The sequence below is a fragment of the Alosa alosa genome, chromosome 10 (assembly GCF_017589495.1).
Source record: "Alosa alosa isolate M-15738 ecotype Scorff River chromosome 10, AALO_Geno_1.1, whole genome shotgun sequence".
NCBI classification, from domain to species: Eukaryota; Metazoa; Chordata; class Actinopteri; order Clupeiformes; family Clupeidae; genus Alosa; species Alosa alosa.
In genome coordinates this window covers 11,516,649-11,538,882 of record NC_063198.1, presented here as the reverse complement: position 1 = coordinate 11,538,882, position 22,234 = coordinate 11,516,649, and the positions used below count along the sequence as shown (strand labels likewise).

The following is a 22,234-nucleotide window of genomic DNA, read 5'->3' as shown; positions in this document are numbered from 1 at the left end:
CATCACAAATGCCCTTACCATGTCTTGCACACAGACCGTATAATATTGTTAGGTTACTTTAATTTAATTGTATTGTCATTTTTACTGCACCTTCCAGCATAGGTTTTGGATTTTCTATTGTTCAGCAATCAGATGAGATCAGTGCAGTGTGTCATGTTGTGACTGCGTGACAGGGATGCTTTGGTCTGATGCCAATCAGTACCTGCTAGGGATAGGGGTGATAGTTATGCAAGCATGCCATCCATTACATAAGTGTATACTCTTTTGATCCCGTGAGGGAAATTCACTTCAACATCACTTCAGCAGTTCAATAAGTTAACAACACTGTTGGACCACACCAAACAAACGTTAGAGGACAATTTAGGACATTTTTATTATTATTATTATTATTATTATTATTATTATTATTATTATACCAGGAGGCAAACAAAGGCAGAGGCACATAACCTCAAGATAAAGACTGAAGAATATTTTGTAGCAGGTAGGCTACAATTTGTGTAGAGTGTGAGGGAGAAGAATTGAAAGAGATTACAGCAAAATTGTCTAAATTGTCTCTACAAGAAAGGACAGAGCAGGCTGTACACCTGAGGAGGCTGCGGTCCTTCAATGTGTGCAGCAAGCTCCTCAGGATCAGTCTGTTGTGGCCAGCGCCCTCTTCTATGCAGTGGTATGCTGGGGAGGAAGCACAAAGAAGAAGGATGCTGGGCGACTTGACAGGAAGGTAAGGAAGGCTGGCTCTGTAGTGGGAGCTGAACTGGAGTGCATCACTTCAATATCTGACAAAAGGACCCTAAACAAACTGATCAACATCTTGGACAATGAATGTCATCCGCTCTACAGCACTATCAAAACCAAAAGAGCTTGATCAGCTGGAGACTTCGCCACTGCCATGCACAACTGAAAGGCTGAGGAAGTAATTTGTTCCTAGGGCCATTGAACTGTTCAATGCCTCACTAAAGGGAAGAGGAGAGATAGACTTCTCTGCTTAGTCTGTCTGCCTCTCCACCCTCTCCATGTTTGAGTACTGACTGCCCACCACTGCTTTACTACTGTTTTACTACTGTACACAGCCTAATGTTTTCACTACCGTTTTACTGCTACACTGTTTTTCATGCTATTTTAGCACACATGATCAATGGCTGCGGTCAGGCTTCTGCTACAATACTGAATGAATGAATGGCTATAACCCGATTACCTCAACCTGTTCTTGCACTGAAATAGTTTTTTTATTTTACCTTGTCTACATTATACTTTACTCTCCTATTTGTCCATATTATTTATTCTGGTCTCTAGACCTTACTCTTGCACCAGTCACCATGACACTCACTCTCTTGAGCACCTTGCCATGCACACATAACTAAGGACTATGGTTGGACTACTGTTTGCACCTTCACCATGACACTCACTCCCTTTAGCACCTTACCAGTCCCGGCCCTGTCACTACAAGCGTCTTATGCTTGATCACCCTCAAGCACATTGGACTTTCTTAATTTAATTTATATAGTGTATGTATAGTGTATTTAGTATTGTTAGTTTTCTTATCTTCTACTGTCTTTATTGTACAGTGGAGTTTAGTTATATGTTTATACTTATGTTTACCATTGCTGCTGTAAGTGCATGTTGTGTGTGATGTCTGTATGCTACTGAGACCCATGAATTTCCCCTTGGGTATCTATCTATCTATCTATCTATCTATCTATCTATCTATCTATCTATCTATCTATCTATCTATCTATCTATCTATCTATCGCACAGCAAACACAAAACACTTGTCTGTCCACAATCCACCTTTTTAATCCCGGTACACTCAAACATGGTCATCAACTTGGGCCAAAACATGGTCCTTAATGATCAACCAAAAGATCAGCAGTAAACCATCTCAAGATCCTGGCTTAATCTGGACCCCTGGCGAGGGCCTTGTGATAGCCTGAGCCGAGGCCTCAGTGGAGCGTGGATCTGTGACTCCGTGCATCACATCTCCTCTTCGTTCGGCTCCCAGCACCAGGGAGAGATGCTCCACCCTCTGGACAACATGGCCCCTCTGACGCAGGGCCTGTACACGCCCCTCCTGGAACTCAGCTGATAGGCGAAGAAGAGAGGGAGAGTTTTTTTTAATTATATACTAAACATTTATATAAAAATATAAAATGAATTATAAAAAAAAAAAAAAAAAAAAAAAAAAAAAAAAAAATGTATCCCAGTCAATAAATAAATGCCTACAATCAACCAGAATAACGTTTGTTTGCAGACTTGGGTGGAGTCTCCCTTCCGATAAAGAGTAAGTCAGATTTTTGTGGGCTGACATCAGTTTAATCAGCACCTGCAAAAATATTATAAAATCAGTCATAATTAACATAACACCTTGGGTTTTGAAACCATGACCCAACAGTCAACAAACCACAGTAAATAATCAGAAAAATATCCTATAATTTTGCCACTTACATTAAATTATGCAATCAAATCAGTCTCGTCAACCAGCATGACTCATGATTGAAAGCAAAAGTGCACCATGACTTGATTTCAACACAGATTTTAGCCTCACGTGAGGTCCCAAGACAAGCTGACTGCATACCTGAGCTATGCCACTTAGGGCCCAGTGACCTATGGAGGCCCCCAGGGCCACAGACTGCCCACACTGCCTGCCCATCTGTCTCACTATGGTGGGCATGAGAAAGGACAGGGGCCTCTTCCCTCTCTGGAGCCTGTTACGCTAGGATTGTGCAACAAAGAAAAACAAATGTTTGAGAGCGTATTCATCTGACTAAAAATATAATTGCAGTGAGACATACCAACATGGCATGCCAGATATAAATGCAAAGCTATTCAAAAAGGGAAAAGATGTCTGTTACAGTTTTTTCCATGGTAATTGGAGCAGAACCAGGTCATCATTTGTCAAGGATTTACATGTTTAGGACGTTTTACCATTACCTGGTTCAAAAAGGTCATGTTCTGAGGAGCTGTAAGCCAGGAGAAGTTCATAACTTGGCTGTTTAAAACAATACCAGATGGGGTGATGAGTCCACTTCCAAAGGGCCAATTGAGAGAGCTGCAACAAGAGACAATGAGAACAGGATAAGGTCACGAGCAACACAGCCCAACAGGTTTGAGTGAATCATCGTACTTGTTACTGGGAATACGGTTACAAAAATTACCAAGTAGTGAGTCACAGTCAAAGACACTGTATAAATATTCTATTTATTCTTTTAAAATAGAATATAAAGATAAGAATATAGATTTAAGAAGCATACATGACGGAAGGCTTAAAATGTTGTATTTGCCCCTGCAGTGAAATGATTACTGTACCACGACAGTGACACAATAACGTCATCAGGGCCCATGACAAGCACTTGGCTGGAAGCACTAGCATTGCCCCGCAGGCTACGGAGTCCTGAGTGTTCGGAGCTTCCCCGGGAGTTGAACCCAGGACCTCCTGCATAGCTGGAATTGCTAATCATGTGACGCAGCACGGCGGCATGTGATTTACTACAGTGTAGGCAAAGAGGACAAATACAATCAGCAGAGCAAGCAAGGAGAGCTGCCCAAGAGATTTGAAATTCAGCATAACTGTAAAAAGGTGTTAATGGCACTTTAAACAGAAAATCTCTCCCTTCTTTGAAGATTCTTTAGTGTGATAGTTGATACAAAAATGGCCTGCACTGGGAGAATTATACATTTCCAAACCAAATTATATTCCGTCTTCGCATGCATGAACATATGGACCTTACCTGAGCATGTTAGAGATGGTGCCTGAGACAGAGGAGTCAAACTTGGGGTCCACCAACCCATTTGCCAGGTCTAGGGCTGCTTTTAGGGCCTGAACAAAGCACCTCAGAATGAACGCCTTCACATCTTTCATTTTACATTTTAACTTCCACTTTAAGCTGTCTATTTAGTGTACAACTCGATCAAGGAGGAGGATTGGCCAGTACCTCTGCAATCCAGTGGGGGGCACTACCTTCTTGATTTTGTTCAGTGAATTTAAAGCCCTCTATGATATTGAGGAAGTACAGCAGAGCTCCACCAGCACTGGGTGGAGGAGGTACATGCACCTGGTATCCTGGTCAGAGCGGAGGGAACAAGGAGAGAATAACCAGAGTTCTATTTTAAACAATTGCTAAATTGTTATTTTTACTATATGTAATTTCATTTCCTTAACAGTTTGAGTCAAGAGATAGCAGTGGAAGACTGAATGTTCTGTTGGCAGCCAGATTGGGCACCTCTGGCAAATATGACTGTTGTTCTTGGCAGGCGCTTTTGTCCAAAGTGACGTACAACAATTCAGGGTAAACATGTAGCCTACATAAAAACACGAATAATGTAATAGACTAAATAATTTAAAAATAATAACACCTTTACCTTTAAACTGGCTTGTTAAAGCCTCTTGTAGCACCGAGCTGTAGTTAGCCAGGTCCGCTCTGGTAAGCACTCCCCCATTTGCCTGCACCTATAACCAACACATGATCATTAGTTTCACCTCATTTGACACCCACGGCAACAACAGAATACAACGATAAGTGGAGTATGGAACCATCACTATCGGTATTTTGGAGTGTCCAGTTTAAATAGCGAATTCTAGGTATTTTCACATCACATGGAATGTGGAGCGAGTGTAGTTACATTACATTACATTTGGCTGATCCATTTTTAACCGAAGCGACTAACATGGTAAACAGTTTAAACTTTAAAGCAATTCTTAATAGTTCTTATAGCCACAGTTCCTATGACAATTTTAGTTCCTACTTAGGGGTAGGGTCTTTTCCCCTGCACATATGAAACCAGGAGCATTGACACACCAGTAATGAAACATAGGCCTACTGTTAATGCAATTTCCTCAGATACATTCCCGTGGTAGAACTCCTCCATCCCATGGCTGGCAACACGTTCCAGAAGAGTGGCCAGATGGGGTAGCTTCAGGGTGGAGAGTGGAGGAAGTGGCTGACCCTGAGGTAAGAACATTGCCCTGAAGTTCGTAGAGACATTCTTCCCTTTCTGAGAGTCTATGGCCCGAGCTGCCAGGGAGATTCACAGTCGAGGGGAGTGGAGACAAAGGACAAACACACACAGAGACACAAATCATGAAGGTAAAGAGCTTATAGCATGCTTATACAACATGAAGATTTACTTCACAAAGGATTTCAACAACATTTGGGTCAATTATTACTATATACCTGTAAAAGCCATTTCATTTTAAATTAAGTTACAGAAAATACAGGCATATGTCCATCCTACGATACATAGACACACACAACATATATTTCATTCTTATGTATTCACTAATTTGCAATCTGGTAACATTTACTTTTCAAAATTAGCTACATTTGAATATTGAAAGAACTATCTGTCAGAAAGGGAAGATATCAAGTTCACGGGATGTTTTATTACCCAGGCTGTCAGAGACATTGAATCCTTCTTTTGCAATGTTGGCTGCTCTCACCACCACATCATGCCATGGCATCCTGGGTAAAGAACATAGACGAGAACATAGAAAACAGGTGGAGCAAGAATACTATGTCTAACAGACATGCAGCAAGCACACTAGTATTTTTTAATTGAGTGGTTTAAAAGGTACTAACTGATCCTTGATAATGTCAGATAGCATTTATTTTAGTTCTTGAAAAAACATTTCATGAGTAAGTGAGAGCAAAAAAAGACTTGGATAGACTGGACAGTGTCCTGACCTTCCATACAGCTGATGTGCCTGGTGTAGCCCTCTGAGCATGCCTGGCACTCCAACAAGAAGGCCTGACTGGACAAATATTTACATTCATGCATTTGGTAGACTAATATAATCAAGAAGATACTGCATGTTGAGAGTAAGCACAAAGTATTCAATTTAATGTAGTGGTTATCTTGGTCAATATTGAGATCACAATTATTTAACAAAATTGTTCAATGATTCTGCAAATACCATCAATGTATTAAACTAAAAAAAAAAAAAAAAAATCAACTGAAGAAAAAAAATGTAAATATATGCAACATTTATACAACAGTTACTGTAAAGCAAGGGGTACACTGGATTTTTAACTCAAGGCAAAACAAGCGCAAAATAATCCGAGTATATTTTGTGTATACTTAAGAGTATATTTATGTTATTAGAAAAGCAAAATGACCGGGAAACCAAAGACACATCCTCAATGAATGTTAGCTGGTCATCAGTCATGAAAGACAGTTCATTTGTAACATTAGGTGAACAATGAAGAGGACATTTTAATGTTGGATGGATTGGATAGATTACTAGTTGGTAAGAAAGCACCTCAGATACAAACACCCTGAGATTTCAGGGTGACATTTTCTTTCTTCATAATCACCTAATACACCACTGTGTGGCCTACCTTGTGCTGCAGGTCATGTTGTAGTATTTTCTCTTGAATTCTAGAGGGAGCCGTTTCACCAAAATCAATCACCACACTTTCATTTTTCCGACCATCATGAACCAGCATCACCCCACCACTGTACAAAGGAGGTAATTCATTAACACGGCTTATAGGCCTACACCTAGATGTCAAGGAAAGCCCCCAACACTTAGAGTTAAACATAAAAACATGGCGGGTACATAAAGTAACTAAGTAATTGAGACAGTATTATTATCTTGGTATATACCAAGTAGCCTAACCAGGCCAAAACAAACTGTAGAGGAAACAGAATTAAAAAAATATATAAATCATCAAATTCTCACCCTCCTATGCCAGAGAGGTGTGGATGTACTATACCCTGGCAGAGTGCTGTGGTGATGGCAGCGTCCACACTGGATCCCCCATCTCTGATCACCCCCAGCCCTAGCGATGCACACAGCTCGCTGTCAGTCACCACCACCCCAGGGCCCACTACCTGAACACCAAACATGAAACCCAAGGAGATTGTGTTGTCATAAAGTGACGCACACCAGCACAGTCTCCACCCTGACATACATTCAGGAAGAATGAGTTCATAACAGTCATCCTCTTATGACAGTCTTATGATAACTTATAATTACTGCACACTGTTACTTCTGATCTGACGGTGTATCTGGTGATACTTGCCTCAGGAGGTGCGATATAAATATGCACAACAAGGACAAGGGTCACTCCCAGTGAAAAGGTGATGAAAGTGGCGAGGAACTTTGCCTCGTCACAAAAGCGACATTTCCTAGATTTTCGTTCGAAAGGGTCACTGCGAGTCTCTCTAAAAGAATCCAAACTCTGGCTTTCTGGGTCTCCACTCGTGTCGCGGAGCTCTATCATTTTCTCTTCAGAATCAGCCGGCGCGACGCCTACCCCAGCTGTGTGCGATTAGCGAGGAAAGAAACGGTTTAGTCACAAAGGCTACTCAGAAAATAAATGGTCCATTTGCAGTTGCACATATTTTCGTTGGTATTGGGGGAAACTGGTGGTGATAAAAGTTTACTTTGTCAAACAATTTATGATGGGAAAGTGTTCCGATCTGACTACCTGGTGGCCTGTCATGAAGACCTGTCCATGATCCAAGGCTCTTGATAGACGCAGTTTGTAGGCCCATGGAATTATAATCGAGCACAGATTTGCCGCCGATTAACTTCTTCTCGTGTATTAATGTTGTCCCATCACATCGAGTGTTTTGTCCGTACGCTTGTTCGCTACTGGTAGAAGAGTTATGCACGTCCATTATAGACTAGCCTACGCTCGTTGTAAAATATGTCGATGTCCACACAAAGCATGAAGATACAGAAGTAGGCCTACTAAGCTATCCTCATTTCGAGGTCAATGGTTATCAGGTGCAAAATGACAGGATCAGAACGCACACAGGTGATGTCATTACAAATGACTATCAACCTTTGCCATGATGGATTCATTAGAATGTTGATTCAATTGCAGTTTATACCATATAGCCACTACACAGTTTTGCTGTATCACTTGCACTTGATACCATTTTAACTAGCCTGGGTGCCAGCCGAATTTATAGTCCCGTCCACAACATTTGGGGTCGGGAAGTTCGGTCTGAGACGAAGTTAGATTATTCGTCGGCATTTGTCATACGGAAGTGCTATCTTACATGCCACTACGTGCCATCTTACATGCCAATACGTGCTACCGTACATGCCACTATGGACCTTTCCAACAATAAAAACAAAAACAATGCTTGAACGTTCTATTTGGGCCCCAATCTACTTCCTCTGCATTAAGATAACATATGGAATGTTCAAAAGGAAGTCTTGTGGGGCCAACTATGATGCTGATAATGAAACTCTCTTGAAAGGGACGTCCATCCGTGCCACCTTACATGCCACCTGCCACTTTGCAGTGGCATGTACTTCCGTATGACACATGCCACCGAATAATCTAACTTCTACTGAGTATCAGACTCATATTCTGACTGAGCCACTACCACACAGTTTTGCTGTGTGTCTAGATCCATACAAAACTACTGAAGACATAAAAGTATTAGCATAGAAGGTTGATTTCTCTACCCTATTAAAAGCAGTGTTTTAATTTAAGCAGTTTGCCTGAAATCCCGATGAAGACACAGACAGACATGAATGACCCTGCACAACATGATTTATTGCCTGGTTTGTCAATATAATTGCATCATCTTGTCAATTCCTCTCAGTTCTCATTGTATGACAGTACTGTGAGTTAATGTTTTAAACAATTCATATTCTTTGTAAACATGACACATTAAAGTAAAGCAAAAACATGTTCTTTAAAAAACACACAATCAAGTTGCCTACATTGGATCGAAAACAGGTTAATGACAACAAAGAGTAAACTGTGCAAAATGCTTAAAACGTTTGAGGCAGGATTTTATTTCCAACATTGTGAAACTCCTAAACAAAATGTGTGTGCGCGCAATATGTGTGTGTGAGGGCTTCTGAAGTGTATCCGCTTTCTTACAGCTTCCTTGCTGAGCTAGAGTGTGTGTGTCTGTGTATGTGAGTAAGTCTGTGTGTTTGTGTGTGAATGTGTGTGTGGTGCTTCTCGCTTCTCAGTGGCAGAAGTTGCGGTGGCCGGGCTGCTGCAGCATCTTTGGGTGTTGCCGTGTGGCGTGGCGGGGCAGCCTCTGCCGGGTACTGTTCTGCCGCTGGATGCAGTTGCGGCCCAGGTAGCAGCGGTGTGCCCGTGCCTGTGCGTGCTGCACGCGGGTAATCTGTGTGACCTTAGCCAAGGCGCCAGCCTGCGACGCCAGCCCACGAACCAGGCGACCTGCCGTGGCTCTGAGTGGAACAGGCACCTCTTCTTCTGCCAGGCTGGGGGATGTCATGTGGACATACATGTGTAAGCACATCATCATGTACATCGATGCTAAATATAGTTATCATAATATACGTCAGGGGTCTCCAACAGGTAGCTCGCGAGCTACCAGTAGCTCCCCACTTGTTTCTTAGTAGCTCTCAAAGGTTTGAAGAAGATGTTTATAAATCTGATAACCCAGTCATTTGGGAAGCATGTTAAAATTCCTATGAAATCAAATTCATAGTCTACAAAGAGAGAAGGTAAATGAGTTGAAAGAAACCTTTAAAAAGCATACAAATCTTATTCAGCAGTTTTGGGTGAAGATCAACTATGTGAATACATGGCATACTACTAACATAAAAGCTCTCGGCCATGTCCATTTTGTCAAAGTAGCTCTCGGAGAAAAAAAGGTCGGAGACCCCTGATATATGTGATTATCGATAAGTGAAACATACATTCAGAACCTCACTGCATAACTTTAAAAGGTAATTTCATCTGATAAACATATCTTTGTGTGTTCATGGGCCACAACAGTCACATGAAATTGATGTGAGTTCCAATACCTAACAATCGAGACATTTGATGTATTGGAAAGTTATTTTGAAAATATAAGGTAGAACTGACCATTCTGCAACAAGACAGCAAGACAGCACAGGAAGAGAGTGTTAAAGCACAGACGGCTTCACTATAAAACAGGTGTCCCACATTTGTTCACTTTGAACCTACCTAGTGTTGTTCATGAGGCTAACAACACTCTCCTCAGAGGCCTGGCTAGGCTGGGGAAGACACACTGGTAGGCTGGGCTGGTTCATTGCCACATCTGCCAGAGAACTGGACCCACTGGGAATGTCTGCTTCTGCAGAAGGGACCAGAGAACATACTTATCACACAATTCCATGGAATGGATAAAAAAAAGCAGACTACTACAGACAACACTCTCTCTAAAGTCAACATGGAGCATGATCAAGCAGGACAATTTGTGGCTAGCCTGTAAATGAATGGACAGCAAATAGGCCAACAGGACATTTGCCAGAAACAGAATAGGAAACAGACAACCCCTTTTATCCCAGCCATTTCTCCTTTCTTCCTCCTCCACACAAAGGCATACACCGAAATGTCAAGATGCCTTTTCCATTTCAGAGAACGGACACATCCCTTTTGATTGTTCATAACAATATAGCCAGTACCACTTCTGTTGATTGCCCCATTCCCTGCCCACAGAGCTGCCCACCAGTGATGTTGACGAGCTGCCATTCCTCCTCATCCTCCTCATGAGGTCTGGGCACCGGAACTGCAGGGGAAGAGTCCTCTGCACTCCCAAAGAAGAGGCTTGTAAGACGCTGGAACATGGCTAGGAGTCTGAGTTTCTGACTCTGATCTGGTCCACTTGTTGGTTTGTTAGCTTGTTGGCTGGTTGTACACTTGGCCCCTTCGTCTCCTTGAGGGAAGTAGTTGAGGCAGGAAGGGGTTTTGTGTGGTAAGTGTGGAGTTGATCAAAGCAACGTGCACCAAAGGCCTGTGTAGAACAGAGACAAAGGAAAATGTATACATTTAAATATGCTTTTTTTTATCCAAAGCAACTTACATATATCAATTATATTACAAGGGCCATCGTTCCCGGAGCAACTCGGGGTTAAGTGCTTTCCTTAAGAGTAAAGCGATAGAAGCCGAGAATTGAACCCACAACTTTTCTGGCTACTGCATAGCTCCTTAACCACTACGCTACCACCACCCCACACACCACAGACTATTCCACACTTGTGTTTACTTCCACAGTCAGCTATTGAGGCCAAATACTTGTAACTATTTTTTATTATGAAGAAAGGATTTGCTGTTTCACACTTAGAGAAGAAAACATTCAGAAAACCTTGTAAAACAAATCCATAGTCATAATTAACATCTAAACAAGTTGCTGGCTCATTGTACCATGACACATCTTGGGTGCGAGTTTGACAGCGTATTTTGCCGACAGTACCTGCGCACTGTGGCCAGAGCGAAGTCCGGCGCACAGAGTGGGCATTCAAGCTGAAGTTAATTAATAACAGATAGATACTGTAGATCAGAATTTAACACTGGTTGCATGAGATTGGTTTATTCAATTTCACTTCACCGGAGAGGTTTTGCCCATTTCAGAGTCCACCCTTTGACATAGCTTCCCGCTACCTATATCGCCACTGAACTTGGGCCCCTTGTCTTTGAGTACTTGTCACTCATTTATAGTATGCTCTGATTGGTTTAGGCACTCATTTTCCAGATATGTTTATTTGACTATGTATGGTTGTTTTAAGACCAATTAGTCTATGGAAATGTCATTAAAACTGAGCTCTCTGCATGACTGAACTTAACTTAATATGATTTGATATGATGTTCTGGATTACTGTGCTATATTTAATCATGTGTATTGAGGTCATTCTCTGTGATATAGCTGATAACTTGAGTTTGATTAACTGAATCCTAGTAAGTAGGCCTACTCACTACCCTAAAAATAGTCTTAAGAATCATATGAAGTATTCCTCTAAAAATGTGCCACACAGACACCATTATCACATGTGTCCTAAGCAGTAGGTCATATGACTCAAAGCTCACAAGGCTTCTGGGAAATAGGCTACAGGATCTCTGAATTTTAGTGCAGGATCACCAATTGTAAGCCAAGGCTGGGAAATAGGCTACAGGATCTCTGAATTTTAGCGCAGGGTCTCCACAGCAGGTCAAGGCTGTGAGTCACACCCCTGCACACATCCCTCCCATGTGAGCACTCCCTATGGTGTCCTGGAGTGGAGACACACAGAGACACAAACACAGCATTTTGTTTCTCCCAGATTAATTAAAGCTAGCAGACGCGTGCTGTCATTGCCTTGTGTGGCCCACTGGGTGCACAGCAACACAGCGTTATCAGTGGGCATGGCTGACCCCCAACTGAGCTGCATTGTCTGGGCCCATCTGCTTTACGCCCCTGCTGGGGGGGATGGGCCGTGTTAGGCAACGCCAGGACCAGTGCACAGTTACAGGGTTACCAATCTTCCTGATTACTAGTCTCAAATTGGTAAGAACAAAACAAAACAAAAAAAAAAAAAAAACAGTTCTGGCTAGGTTGGCTTTTTTTTCTTCTTCCAGGGATCCCATTTTCAGCAAAATTCTTTTCCGGGTCTTGTTTGTTTTGCTTGGCGTGTGTAGGTGGGTTTGCCAAATCTGAAGCAGCTATGTCAGATCCTTTTTTGGGTAGGTAACAAACTGGACTAGTTAAAAAAATTGTCATGAGGACACACACTGCATTTCTTGTTCCCCTGCTGTTAAAGATAGTTTGGAGTCATGGGTGCTGGGTGGATCTTTCCACTCTAGTCCAAAAACTCTGAGAAAGGAATATCTTACATGATTTATTATTTTGCTTATTTCTATAGGTAGATCATTTAGAGTTGTTTTTAGTTCTTAGAAACAGGATAGTCTATGCAGAGTCCAAATACAATGGGATACCACCAGTAAGCTACTAGGCTAATCCACAGTCGCAAGTGGGAGGGATCTTCAGATTCTGAAATGGACCTTGTCTGTTAATCGACTTGGACATTTTAGTTGGTACCATTCCAAATATGTGAAGTACAGCGGCAAAACATCTTGCAGGGAAGAGGAGGAAGCTACTGTTTCTTAATAACATTTTGAGAGGATTGGGTTAAGGCAATTAAAAAGCCGATATTATCCATTTAAATGAATAGGAAACATTAAGTGAATGTAAAGTGATAATTAAAACGTTTACTAAAAGCATCGAAACAACGACTGCTATGTATTTGGCTGTTTACATCCAAGCAAATGTCTCATTGTTAAAAATGGATCTATAGCCTATACTGCACAGATGAGTTAGTCTATAAATAGCTTCATGCAAAACATCAAGAGAACGTTGCTGTCGAAGGCTGGATTGCTTTAGTCTATTTCAAACTGCTTCAGATAGCCTACTGTGAACCACGGAATGAGCCAGTGCTTTATTTTACTGTGCAGAAAGCTTCATCCGTAAAAAAATGCAAATTGTGTCAGATCTGTTCATTCTTACCTGCTTTGGATTTTTCCTTCGGTCAAATTGATATCCAAACTGCACTAAAACGCAATTGAATATAAGGTAGATTAGACCATAACGGTTGCGTCGAATGAGGTAGTCTAGCTTATTCTTTTTCCCTCTTGGTGAAAGGCAAGTGTTCTTCTGTCAAGAGAATCGCCCCATGTCAGACGGGCAAGTACACAATAACAAAACAGCTGATCGTGGTAACAACAGTCTTAGGACAGCCTCTGTCCACGCAGCAGCGCACACTGGCCAATCGGCGCTTTACACACACCCAAAGAAGGCAGCCTCCGTAAGAAAAAGGGGCAACACTTCCAACCCAGACCTAATCCCTGATCCACAATCGGCTTTTTGTTCTTCTAACAGCTTCGGTTACATGGGCTTGGGTGCTAAGGGCTGACTCAAGAACGGTTACTTGAGGGGAAACTTATACTATAATGAGATGGGTGGAACAACCCGGTTTAAAAATCCAATGAGGAATTGTTATTGGACAGTGATAGGTCTCTGGTTTTAGTGGGCAGGGTCTCTGTAGGCTATATTGCCATCAAGGAGCCCGTATAACCGTTACATTGTAACATATTTTGCCATAACTCACTCCGCAAGTTATGATGATGTTTGCTCAACCTAAATGTAGGCCTAATCAAGGTAAACTGAGGCCTACTTACCCTTCTCCGGCAACAGGATAGGCGACAATAATGTTGAATGCTGCCGCATGCAAACAATGCAAACAAATATATTCAGTGTAAGGATGACGCGCCATTGTTGCGTATTCCTATGACGTACAGTTAAAGGCACTATTCCAAAGTCCTCATCTCGAAATTGCATTGGCCTAATGCTCATAATATCGCATGTGAAATCTGCATTAAGACATGATGCATTTTTGTATAGTTGGTTATTTATTTAAATATTGTAAAGGAAGTTAATAGATATTGCTCAATAGGAGCAGGAATGTCTAGACTATTTCACAAACTATTTTCTGGCCAAGCAAAGTGTTATGAAAATTCAGAATAGGGGTGGTCGACTTAATGGGATGATGGGATATGAGGCGGGGTTCAGTTTGAATGTCGCCACATTCTCAGGGCAAGGCAAGCTGCTCCCTCCTATTTCAGTCAAACCAAACAGGAAATCACACTATCCAACATCCAACCTGCTCTCTCTCTCTCTCTCTCTCTCTCTCTCTCTCTCTCTCTCTCTTCTTTTCTCTCTCAATTTCAACTGTGCTCAATTGGCATGACTCTGCAGTGTACAATAGCCTACCCTTCTCAAAGCTCAAATTTCCTTAGACAGGACAGTGATCTTGATGGTTTTATGTGGTGGTTTAGTCCCTTTTTATTTCTCTTCAAGGCAAGTGCCAATGGAAGACTGGCACAAGTAATAAACATGCAGTTTGTCCCATATGAAAGACTTCAGATAAAACATATGCCGCATACCTGCTCAGCATGAAGTCTAGTTCTAAAAGACAGGGTCACTGGTGTGGAGGCAACTAATCCCCGACCTTAGCCATATATTTCAACAGGGGTTAAGGCTTGTGTGATCACAATCTTCCATAATTCTGTCATAACAGCCTTTGACAGTTGGTTGGAATGTTGAGAATGATTCACAGAGGTAGTAGACACGTTTTTGTAAATAAAAAACATATGTTTATGTTTGTAGTTCTTAGTAGACACTTATGTTCATAGTGACCTATAATGACATCAATAAATATTACATTAACATATAATAAGCAGTTTGAAGTAAAGTCATCCTACTTTAAGTTTTTCATAATTTCTAAAACCCATATTTTCAAACCTTCCACCCTTTTCTCAAAACAAAAAATTCATAAAACACATTTTTCAAAACACCACACACACTTTTCTACCTTCGGCAAAAATTCTACTTTCTATTCTCTGTATAGACCATAGACTGTATATATGGTACAGACCCTTTCAATCTGTTCCTGGAGGATTTATGGTTCAAATGTTCAGAACCAATGCAGATACCTTGAAATTTGAAATGAAAATTATTGGACTTTTGCGTAATGTTCTACAAAAAGTCGACTTTACGTAAAACTATGAATATAGGCCTATGAATATACTTGTCCAACTGCCCCCCCCCCCCAACACACACACACACACAACTCCATGTACATCTGGTCATTGTATTTTGCTTCATTTTTCTTGTTGGCTGGGAAATACCATATTCACAACAGCAAATATTTGGGACATCTCTGAGATGACTTTCACTCTTGTATGGAAATATACTGTAGAAGCCCATGAAAGACAGAAGAGCTTTAGGTTTTGAGCAACAGTGTGTACATGATGAATCCAAAATGTCATATTATGACAAAAGTGTTTATAATGTGAGGTGAATGTTTAGAGATGTGTTTATGACATTTTGAATGTTGTGTATCATTTTGCTGGAGATTTGAGGCATTTTATCATTTTGTGTGAGCAATTGTGGGTTTTGTGTGTAGAGTTTTGAAAAATAGACACAGAGTTTTTAAAATGTGTGTAAACAGTTGTAAAAAACTGTAATTGATGACAACATTAAAAGGAATCAAACGTGTAGCGATCATGAAATTATAGAATACATGATACAATCTCAACAAGCAGGGAGCAGTGTTGTAGTCAAGTCACTATGCCTCGAGTCTGAGTCCAGGTTCGAGTCTCCAGTGTTCAAGTCCGATTCAAGTCCAAGTCATTAAAAAAAATTCCAAGTCAAGTCCGAGTCGAGTCCAGTACTCATCTGAGTCAAGTCCGAGTCGAGTCACTATTAAATGAAAAACTGACAACCTTCGGGGCATTCATGTCTCCAGGCATTTGGCACCATTAAAGTTAACGTCCGTTATTGTAGGAACATGGCATGATGTGTGATGTAAGACATGAAGCAGTTTTTAGATATTAATTTAGTAATGTAGATATTAAAATCCTATACCAAATAATATTCTAATGACACATTACAATTATAGCCTAATGACATGACAAAAAGTTGAGTCCTCGTCTCAATTTCCGAGTCTGCATGGTCTGAATGTACGAGTCCGAGTCCAAGTTTGAGTCATTCAGTGCTCAAGTCCAAGTCCGAGTCTCTAAATTTAGCTCATGACTCGGACATGAGTCCGAGTCCTGGACTCGAGTACTACAACACTGGCAGGGAGATAATGGAGGGCAGTAGTTCTACTCAAACTACTTGCGCTATGGAAGATTGGTCAAATCTAGCAAATGGGAAAGTTTAAGTGGATGATGTGCGAGTGAAAGTAAGACATTAGAAAGACCTACGAAAGTTAAGGTTGGTTTTGATATAGTACAAAGAAGTAAAACTGGTGCTCTGAATAGCAATTCTGTTGTCTGAAAGTTTCTCCTATAGACGCATTTAACCGCAAATTTGGATTCACACCTGCTTTTACAAGGCCAAAATATTTCACCTCAGAGGAATTACATGTGCCCTCTTTGACTGATTAAATACCAGAAATGCATTCAACATGGGGGTGGTGTTTCACTTACCGAAAGGGACAATAACTCATACACATATTTAATGCTATGCAAATTCATATTTTCTAAATCAAAAATTAAATCACAGATTCATTGATTTCTTCTCTCTTGATAATTCACCATGTAAAATTCCGTCACACTCGCTTGCTAATAAAAGAGACTGGCTGGTTAATCATCCTTTTGGCACTACAAGAAGTGCTACATGATCAGCAGTGGCAACTGCAGTTCCGAAAACAGGTACAATTCATACACACTATCCTGCATACCAAAACATTTAGTCTCTCCATAACAGATCCCTTACAAGGGCATAGACAGATGAACCACTTCTGTCCTTGGCAGTGTGGAGAGCAGGTGCCAGGAAAGCCCACACACACACACACACACACACACACACACACACACACACACACACACACACACACACACACACACCCACACACACACACATGCACACATGCATGCACGCATGCACACACACACACACACACACACACACACACACACACACACACACACACACCCACACACACACACACAAACACACACACACACACACACACACACACACACACACACACACACACTACAAACACTGGCAAAATTGAGAAACTAAAAGGAACCATATATAAGATTGTGGTCAAAACTGGTACTACAATCACTTTCAAATTACTGTAGAGCGGTGTATCCACTCTGACTGGCAGAGCTGGCAACCCGGATGCCGAAACACTAATGACTTCGTGATTAGTAGATAGGTGGAGGGTGGTGCATCAGGCCAAAACACAACATGACAACATCAACATCAGTTGAGGGCTGCAACTTCACTTTTTAAATGACAATATCCTGGCTGGACTACTGTTGTCAGTGATATAAGTATTTTAAATGAACATGATTTCTTAATGTCTAGTGACATATCAGGGCCATTTTATGATTAATTGAAGTACATTCTTACATACGGTTCCTTTAACTGATGTTTTTTTTTCTACTGAGAACATTAACAAATAATAAATCCCACTGGTTGTGTGTTACATTGTGTTAGGGCCTAGAGAGCCACTGGGATTTCAATCAGATGTGTGACATTGGTAAAGTGGAGGAGATAAAGGAAAGCACAGTACTGCATTCAACATCAAGCTTGATATAGGAACAGCTTGTGGATGTCTCATTTCGTGCTTTTTGGGGGCATTCTGTACATTCATGATCTACTTATTTTAACCTAGAAACCTAAATGCTTTTATTCTATCTGTTATATTTGTTATTGTAACACTCTACTGTAATTGAACCATCTGGAGACCTCCTCTGTTTTGCTGCCACCTTGTGTTATGTCGTGAGGGTGTGGCCATTCCCTGTCGAGCTGCATTAACCATCTTTTGACAGAAGGGGGTGCACTTTCTCTTCCCAAATAATAACACTCTGAATGCGCACCGTGATTTCATTTGCCAAAGAGTTGCAGGGTGCGCTGGTTTGTTGACAGATATGCATGTGAGATTTCCTTTGCCTCTGCCCCTGTGCCTCCGTGATACATTGTCGCCTGTCAGCCGTTTATCCAGTTGGAATATTTTAGTCTGACATTGATACGGGGTTCGTTTCTGGAAGGGACTATTGTTAGCCTACTAAAGTCTTCTTTTATGTAGCCTAGTGCGTGAACCAGCTGGAACATTTTTGCCAGTCTACCATTCCCATATTTTGTATTTAAGTGATCAAACTGTAACTTGACTAACCTATTAAGCAGCCTATTCACGAACTGGCGTCAGGAAACTGCTTTTGTCAGCTGGTGAACATTTTCTGTTTTTATCTGTAGGAATAGGATGCAGTATGTGGCAAAGGTGCTCTGGTGTCTGAGTATATCTATTAACATATCTGTAGGCCTACATTTTGCAATTAGTGTTTAGCATCACCAACTTAGATCAGCTAACTTGTCCATGGGAAATTCGCTATAATGCTCGGGCAAATGATTTGCATAGTCATCAGTCAAATACGCTAATCGCCCTTCTTGCTGCAGTTTACACCTTTCGCTGAGCGCACTGAGAAATGTGCCACCAATGACGCTGCTGGGCTGCGGTGGAGGGCTGTGCCTCAGGGCGGGACTCAACCACCATACACCCACTCTCCTGACAGACAGTTTTAGATGAGTAGCCTGTAGACTGACTAATTGTGAACATGTTGACTGGGAACTAGCGGCCGCTCTGACTAATTAGAGTTCGAAGACATCAGTAAATACGCATCACATTCCATGAGGACTTTGCACTTAGAAATCTAATATTTCAGCCAGAGTCGGAGAGTTTGGACTCAGTTTTCAATTCCTCTACTGCCAAAGTTACTCTGAGGCGTCGACTATCGTGCACTGAAGGGACATAACTTTGAAAGATCATCATGCCTCGGTCTTTTCTCGTGAAAAAGTATTTTACCAACAAGAGACCTAATTACAGCGAACTTGAAGATCAAAATGGTAAGTTTTAAAAACACAGACTACTAATATATATTTTTTATTCTCAATGATAATTTTAGTATGTAGGTCATGTGTAGACCACTCCTTTGGTTAATGTGTCGTTTCGTAATTATTTTCCAACATTAATATTCATTACAGAAATAAAAACATAACATTGGAAAATGAGAACTGGAAAACATGTCGTGTATAACGGTCTTCAAATTTGGTTATATCCTACTTGTTGAGTGTTTAGGAAAGGGCGCCTGTTCGACTAGCACTAGTTCATCATTCCATGTAAGGAATTTTCAAACCAGACAGACCACCTATTATTTAACGTCTCTCTGCACGAAAAACGACTCGATGCACATGAAGAGCATGCGCTGATTAAATATTTAGGAGGGAGTATATAAAATTCTGTTCAGTTGATTGTTTGACTAAACAAATATCTCGAATGCAAACCGTCTCCCTCTACCCATCCTAGACGCCCCTATGGAGAGGTACCCGCTGGCTGAGCTAGCCCCAGGCGACAGCAGCCTGCCCGTGACCTGCATTACCGCTGGTCTACTATGGGACGTGAGTCTCCTCCCAGCCCTGCAACTCCCCATGTCTCCGGCTAGCCTGTCCTCTGCCACGGCTCCCCTGGACCTCAGCTCTCCTTCCAGCTTCAGCGGCACCAACAGCAGCAGCAGCAGCGCCAGCAGTAGTAGTGGGGAGGAAGATGAGGGGGGTCGTACCTCTGACCCCCCCAGCCCTGAGTCCACAGAGAACTACAGGCCCCCCCAGCGCCAGCGCCGGGCCACCAGCAGCAAGAGCCGGGCAGGTGCTAGGGATGAGCAGCGGGAGGCCACGGTGGTGACTGCTGCTGCCAGGCCGGCCTTCTTCTGCAAGCACTGTCCCAAAGAGTACACAAGTCTAGGCGCCCTGAAGATGCACATCCGCTCACACACGCTGCCCTGCGTGTGCCCCACCTGTGGCAAGGCCTTCTCCCGACCGTGGCTGCTGAGGGGCCACATCCGCACTCACACAGGTGAGGAAAACACACATACACACACACAAACACACACAGACACACACACATACATACAGGGACACAGCTCCGCTCATGGGATCTGCTGTCAGCTCTTCACAGAGTAACAAACATCTCCAGACTTGTCTGACATGCACTGAATCACTGCCAAATGCTGGTGTTTTAGTTCGGCAGGTTATGTGTGATAAAGACAGACCATTCCCACACAATGTTGAAACAGAAAGCAGGTTTGGTGACACAGCAGATGAGTGGAGATATAGCATAACAGAGATGATCGTGATAGCTTAACTTGGATTGTTGTTTTGAAAGTTGTGAAGACATTCAAAGTCTCCAGAACTGATCCGTTTCTTATCCTGAACCGAACGCTAGCGTTATAGTTTAAAACCCAGCTAGTACTTTTATGTAATAGCTTTTAGTGCTAGTACCTCTCCTTCAGATCATTCTCTTTCCCATGATAAAGTGCTGAACCCATTCATAGGCCTTGTTCCCAGTATTAGCAGTGTGGAGTGAATTGAAGTCTGGGAAGCTCTGCTAGTTGATTAGCTTCACCCCCACTGTGGTTAGGCAGACAGCAATCACATGTAATGGGTCTTTAGGCCATTGCTCATTGATCTAGCATTGTGTCAGTAGCACTCTGGAACAATGCATCTATGGGGCTAATCCAATCGGCAACCCTCAAGGAGAATGGTGCAACTTCATGAGAACAAGGAGATCAAGGGGACTCCCACGTCTTATCGTTTACACTCACAAGTCACTTGTTTTCCCTGCATTTTAATTAAATTAGTGGCCTGATTGAGTCAAGGTTAGTTATCAGCTGCCCTGTAAATAGAGAACTGTGTGCTTGCTGGATGGAAGTGGTGGATGCTGGTACTTTGTACTGTGTATGCACTTCATTGACAGCCCCACATTGATTGCAAAGCTGTTTGCGATTGCAGCAGCCCTAACCCCCTGATCTGCACTCTGCTTGACGTGTTTGCATACAGATGTTGGGACGGTTGGGAAGGCACAGCCTTGTTGCACAGTATTTGCATCAAAGAGTTAAGATATTTCAGAGACATTGTTAACCTCATAGGAAGTCTGTTTGTTTGTCTCATGGTTTCTTAGATAAATAATCCAACACATTTACATCAAAATGTATCATCGATCTAGCCAAAGGAATCTTATAAGTCCAGATAATGCCACGTGGGGTGAAAATGTAGGGCATTTATTGATTGATTTGTTTGTGGTATGTGTTGATAGTTGGTCATTGTAGGCTAGTTTATAATCTCTCTTTTTCTCTCTCTCTATTTTTCCACAAAGGCGAGCGCCCCTTCTCCTGCCCGCACTGTAACCGTGCGTTTGCTGACCGCTCCAACCTGCGGGCCCACCTGCAGACACACGCTGACGTGAAGAAGTACCAGTGCAGCACCTGTTCGCGCACCTTCAGCCGCATGTCCCTGCTGCAGAAGCACAGCTCCGCTGGCTGCAGCGTGCCTACGATCTGACCGCAATGCATTCTGGAAGAACACCAGGAGAAAAGGGGGTTGGGTCGGGGAGGGGAAGGTGGTCACCTTTGCCCCCTCCCCCACCCACTTAACTCCCCCACAAACACATTACCAAAGAAAAACGAAAGCGCCGGTCTGCACCTTTAGTGCAGGCATTTTACCCACAGCGGAACGAAAGCGCCGGTCTGCACCTTTAAGTGCAGTAATTTTACCCACAGTGGAACATTTCTCTCTCGGTACTGGAGAGACTGGGTTTTTTTGGACAGTGGGTTTCTCTGTTGCTGAAAATGCAAAGCCAAGAAATGTGTGCCTTCGAGAGCGCGACTGACCAGCAGCTGTTCACCATTCGGCTGTGACTCCCTCCCTCCCTCGCTCGTTCGCTCTCTCCTTCCCTCCCTCCCACCGTCTCGCTCTCTGTCCCGTCCATCAAAAGGCTCCCTGGAGCGGCAGACTAGGGAGCGGTGCCCTGGTGGAGAAATGGTGCTTCTCTGACTAATTGTTATTCCAGAGCGGCCTTCGGTGCCGGCTGACGGAGACAACCACCGACCAGGGACAGCTGCCGTCAGGTGGGGGTGGGTTTGGGGGGGGGGGCAAGGCTGGGGGG

General features: G+C 42.5%; 3 protein-coding genes across 4 annotated transcripts; 1 reads left to right on the top strand and 2 right to left on the bottom strand.

Annotated features, from left to right (window-relative positions):
- Nucleotides 1–1,879: 1,879 nt before the first annotated feature.
- Nucleotides 1,880–7,831, bottom strand: LOC125301722 (glutathione hydrolase 7-like). The gene is made up of 15 exons (XM_048254425.1): nucleotides 7,428–7,831; nucleotides 7,020–7,258; nucleotides 6,677–6,828; nucleotides 6,333–6,450; nucleotides 5,679–5,746; nucleotides 5,383–5,456; nucleotides 4,816–5,009; nucleotides 4,357–4,444; nucleotides 3,930–4,057; nucleotides 3,726–3,814; nucleotides 3,304–3,483; nucleotides 2,929–3,046; nucleotides 2,573–2,710; nucleotides 2,221–2,320; nucleotides 1,880–2,079 (listed from the first exon to the last, which is right to left on the bottom strand). Exons 1-15 carry the CDS (start codon nucleotides 7,618–7,620, stop codon nucleotides 1,880–1,882), a joined length of 2,079 nt encoding a protein of 692 aa, XP_048110382.1. The 5' UTR covers nucleotides 7,621–7,831.
- A 661-nt stretch (nucleotides 7,832–8,492) lies between these two features.
- On the bottom strand, nucleotides 8,493–13,986 carry tp53inp2 (tumor protein p53 inducible nuclear protein 2). Of its 2 annotated transcripts, none has more exons than XM_048253831.1 (4): nucleotides 13,896–13,986; nucleotides 10,417–10,701; nucleotides 9,912–10,041; nucleotides 8,493–9,199 (listed from the first exon to the last, which is right to left on the bottom strand). In XM_048253831.1, exons 2-4 carry the CDS (start codon nucleotides 10,532–10,534, stop codon nucleotides 8,938–8,940), a joined length of 510 nt encoding a protein of 169 aa, XP_048109788.1. In that variant the 5' UTR covers nucleotides 10,535–10,701; nucleotides 13,896–13,986; the 3' UTR covers nucleotides 8,493–8,937. The 2 variants fall into 2 exon arrangements, with proteins under 2 accessions (XP_048109788.1, XP_048109787.1); XM_048253830.1 differs by lacking the exon at nucleotides 13,896–13,986 and adding an exon at nucleotides 13,225–13,473.
- A 4,794-nt stretch (nucleotides 13,987–18,780) lies between these two features.
- snai1a (snail family zinc finger 1a) lies at nucleotides 18,781–22,195 on the top strand. The gene is made up of 3 exons (XM_048254844.1): nucleotides 18,781–19,140; nucleotides 19,601–20,146; nucleotides 21,446–22,195. Exons 1-3 carry the CDS (start codon nucleotides 19,065–19,067, stop codon nucleotides 21,628–21,630), a joined length of 807 nt encoding a protein of 268 aa, XP_048110801.1. The 5' UTR covers nucleotides 18,781–19,064; the 3' UTR covers nucleotides 21,631–22,195.
- Nucleotides 22,196–22,234: the final 39 nt, after the last annotated feature.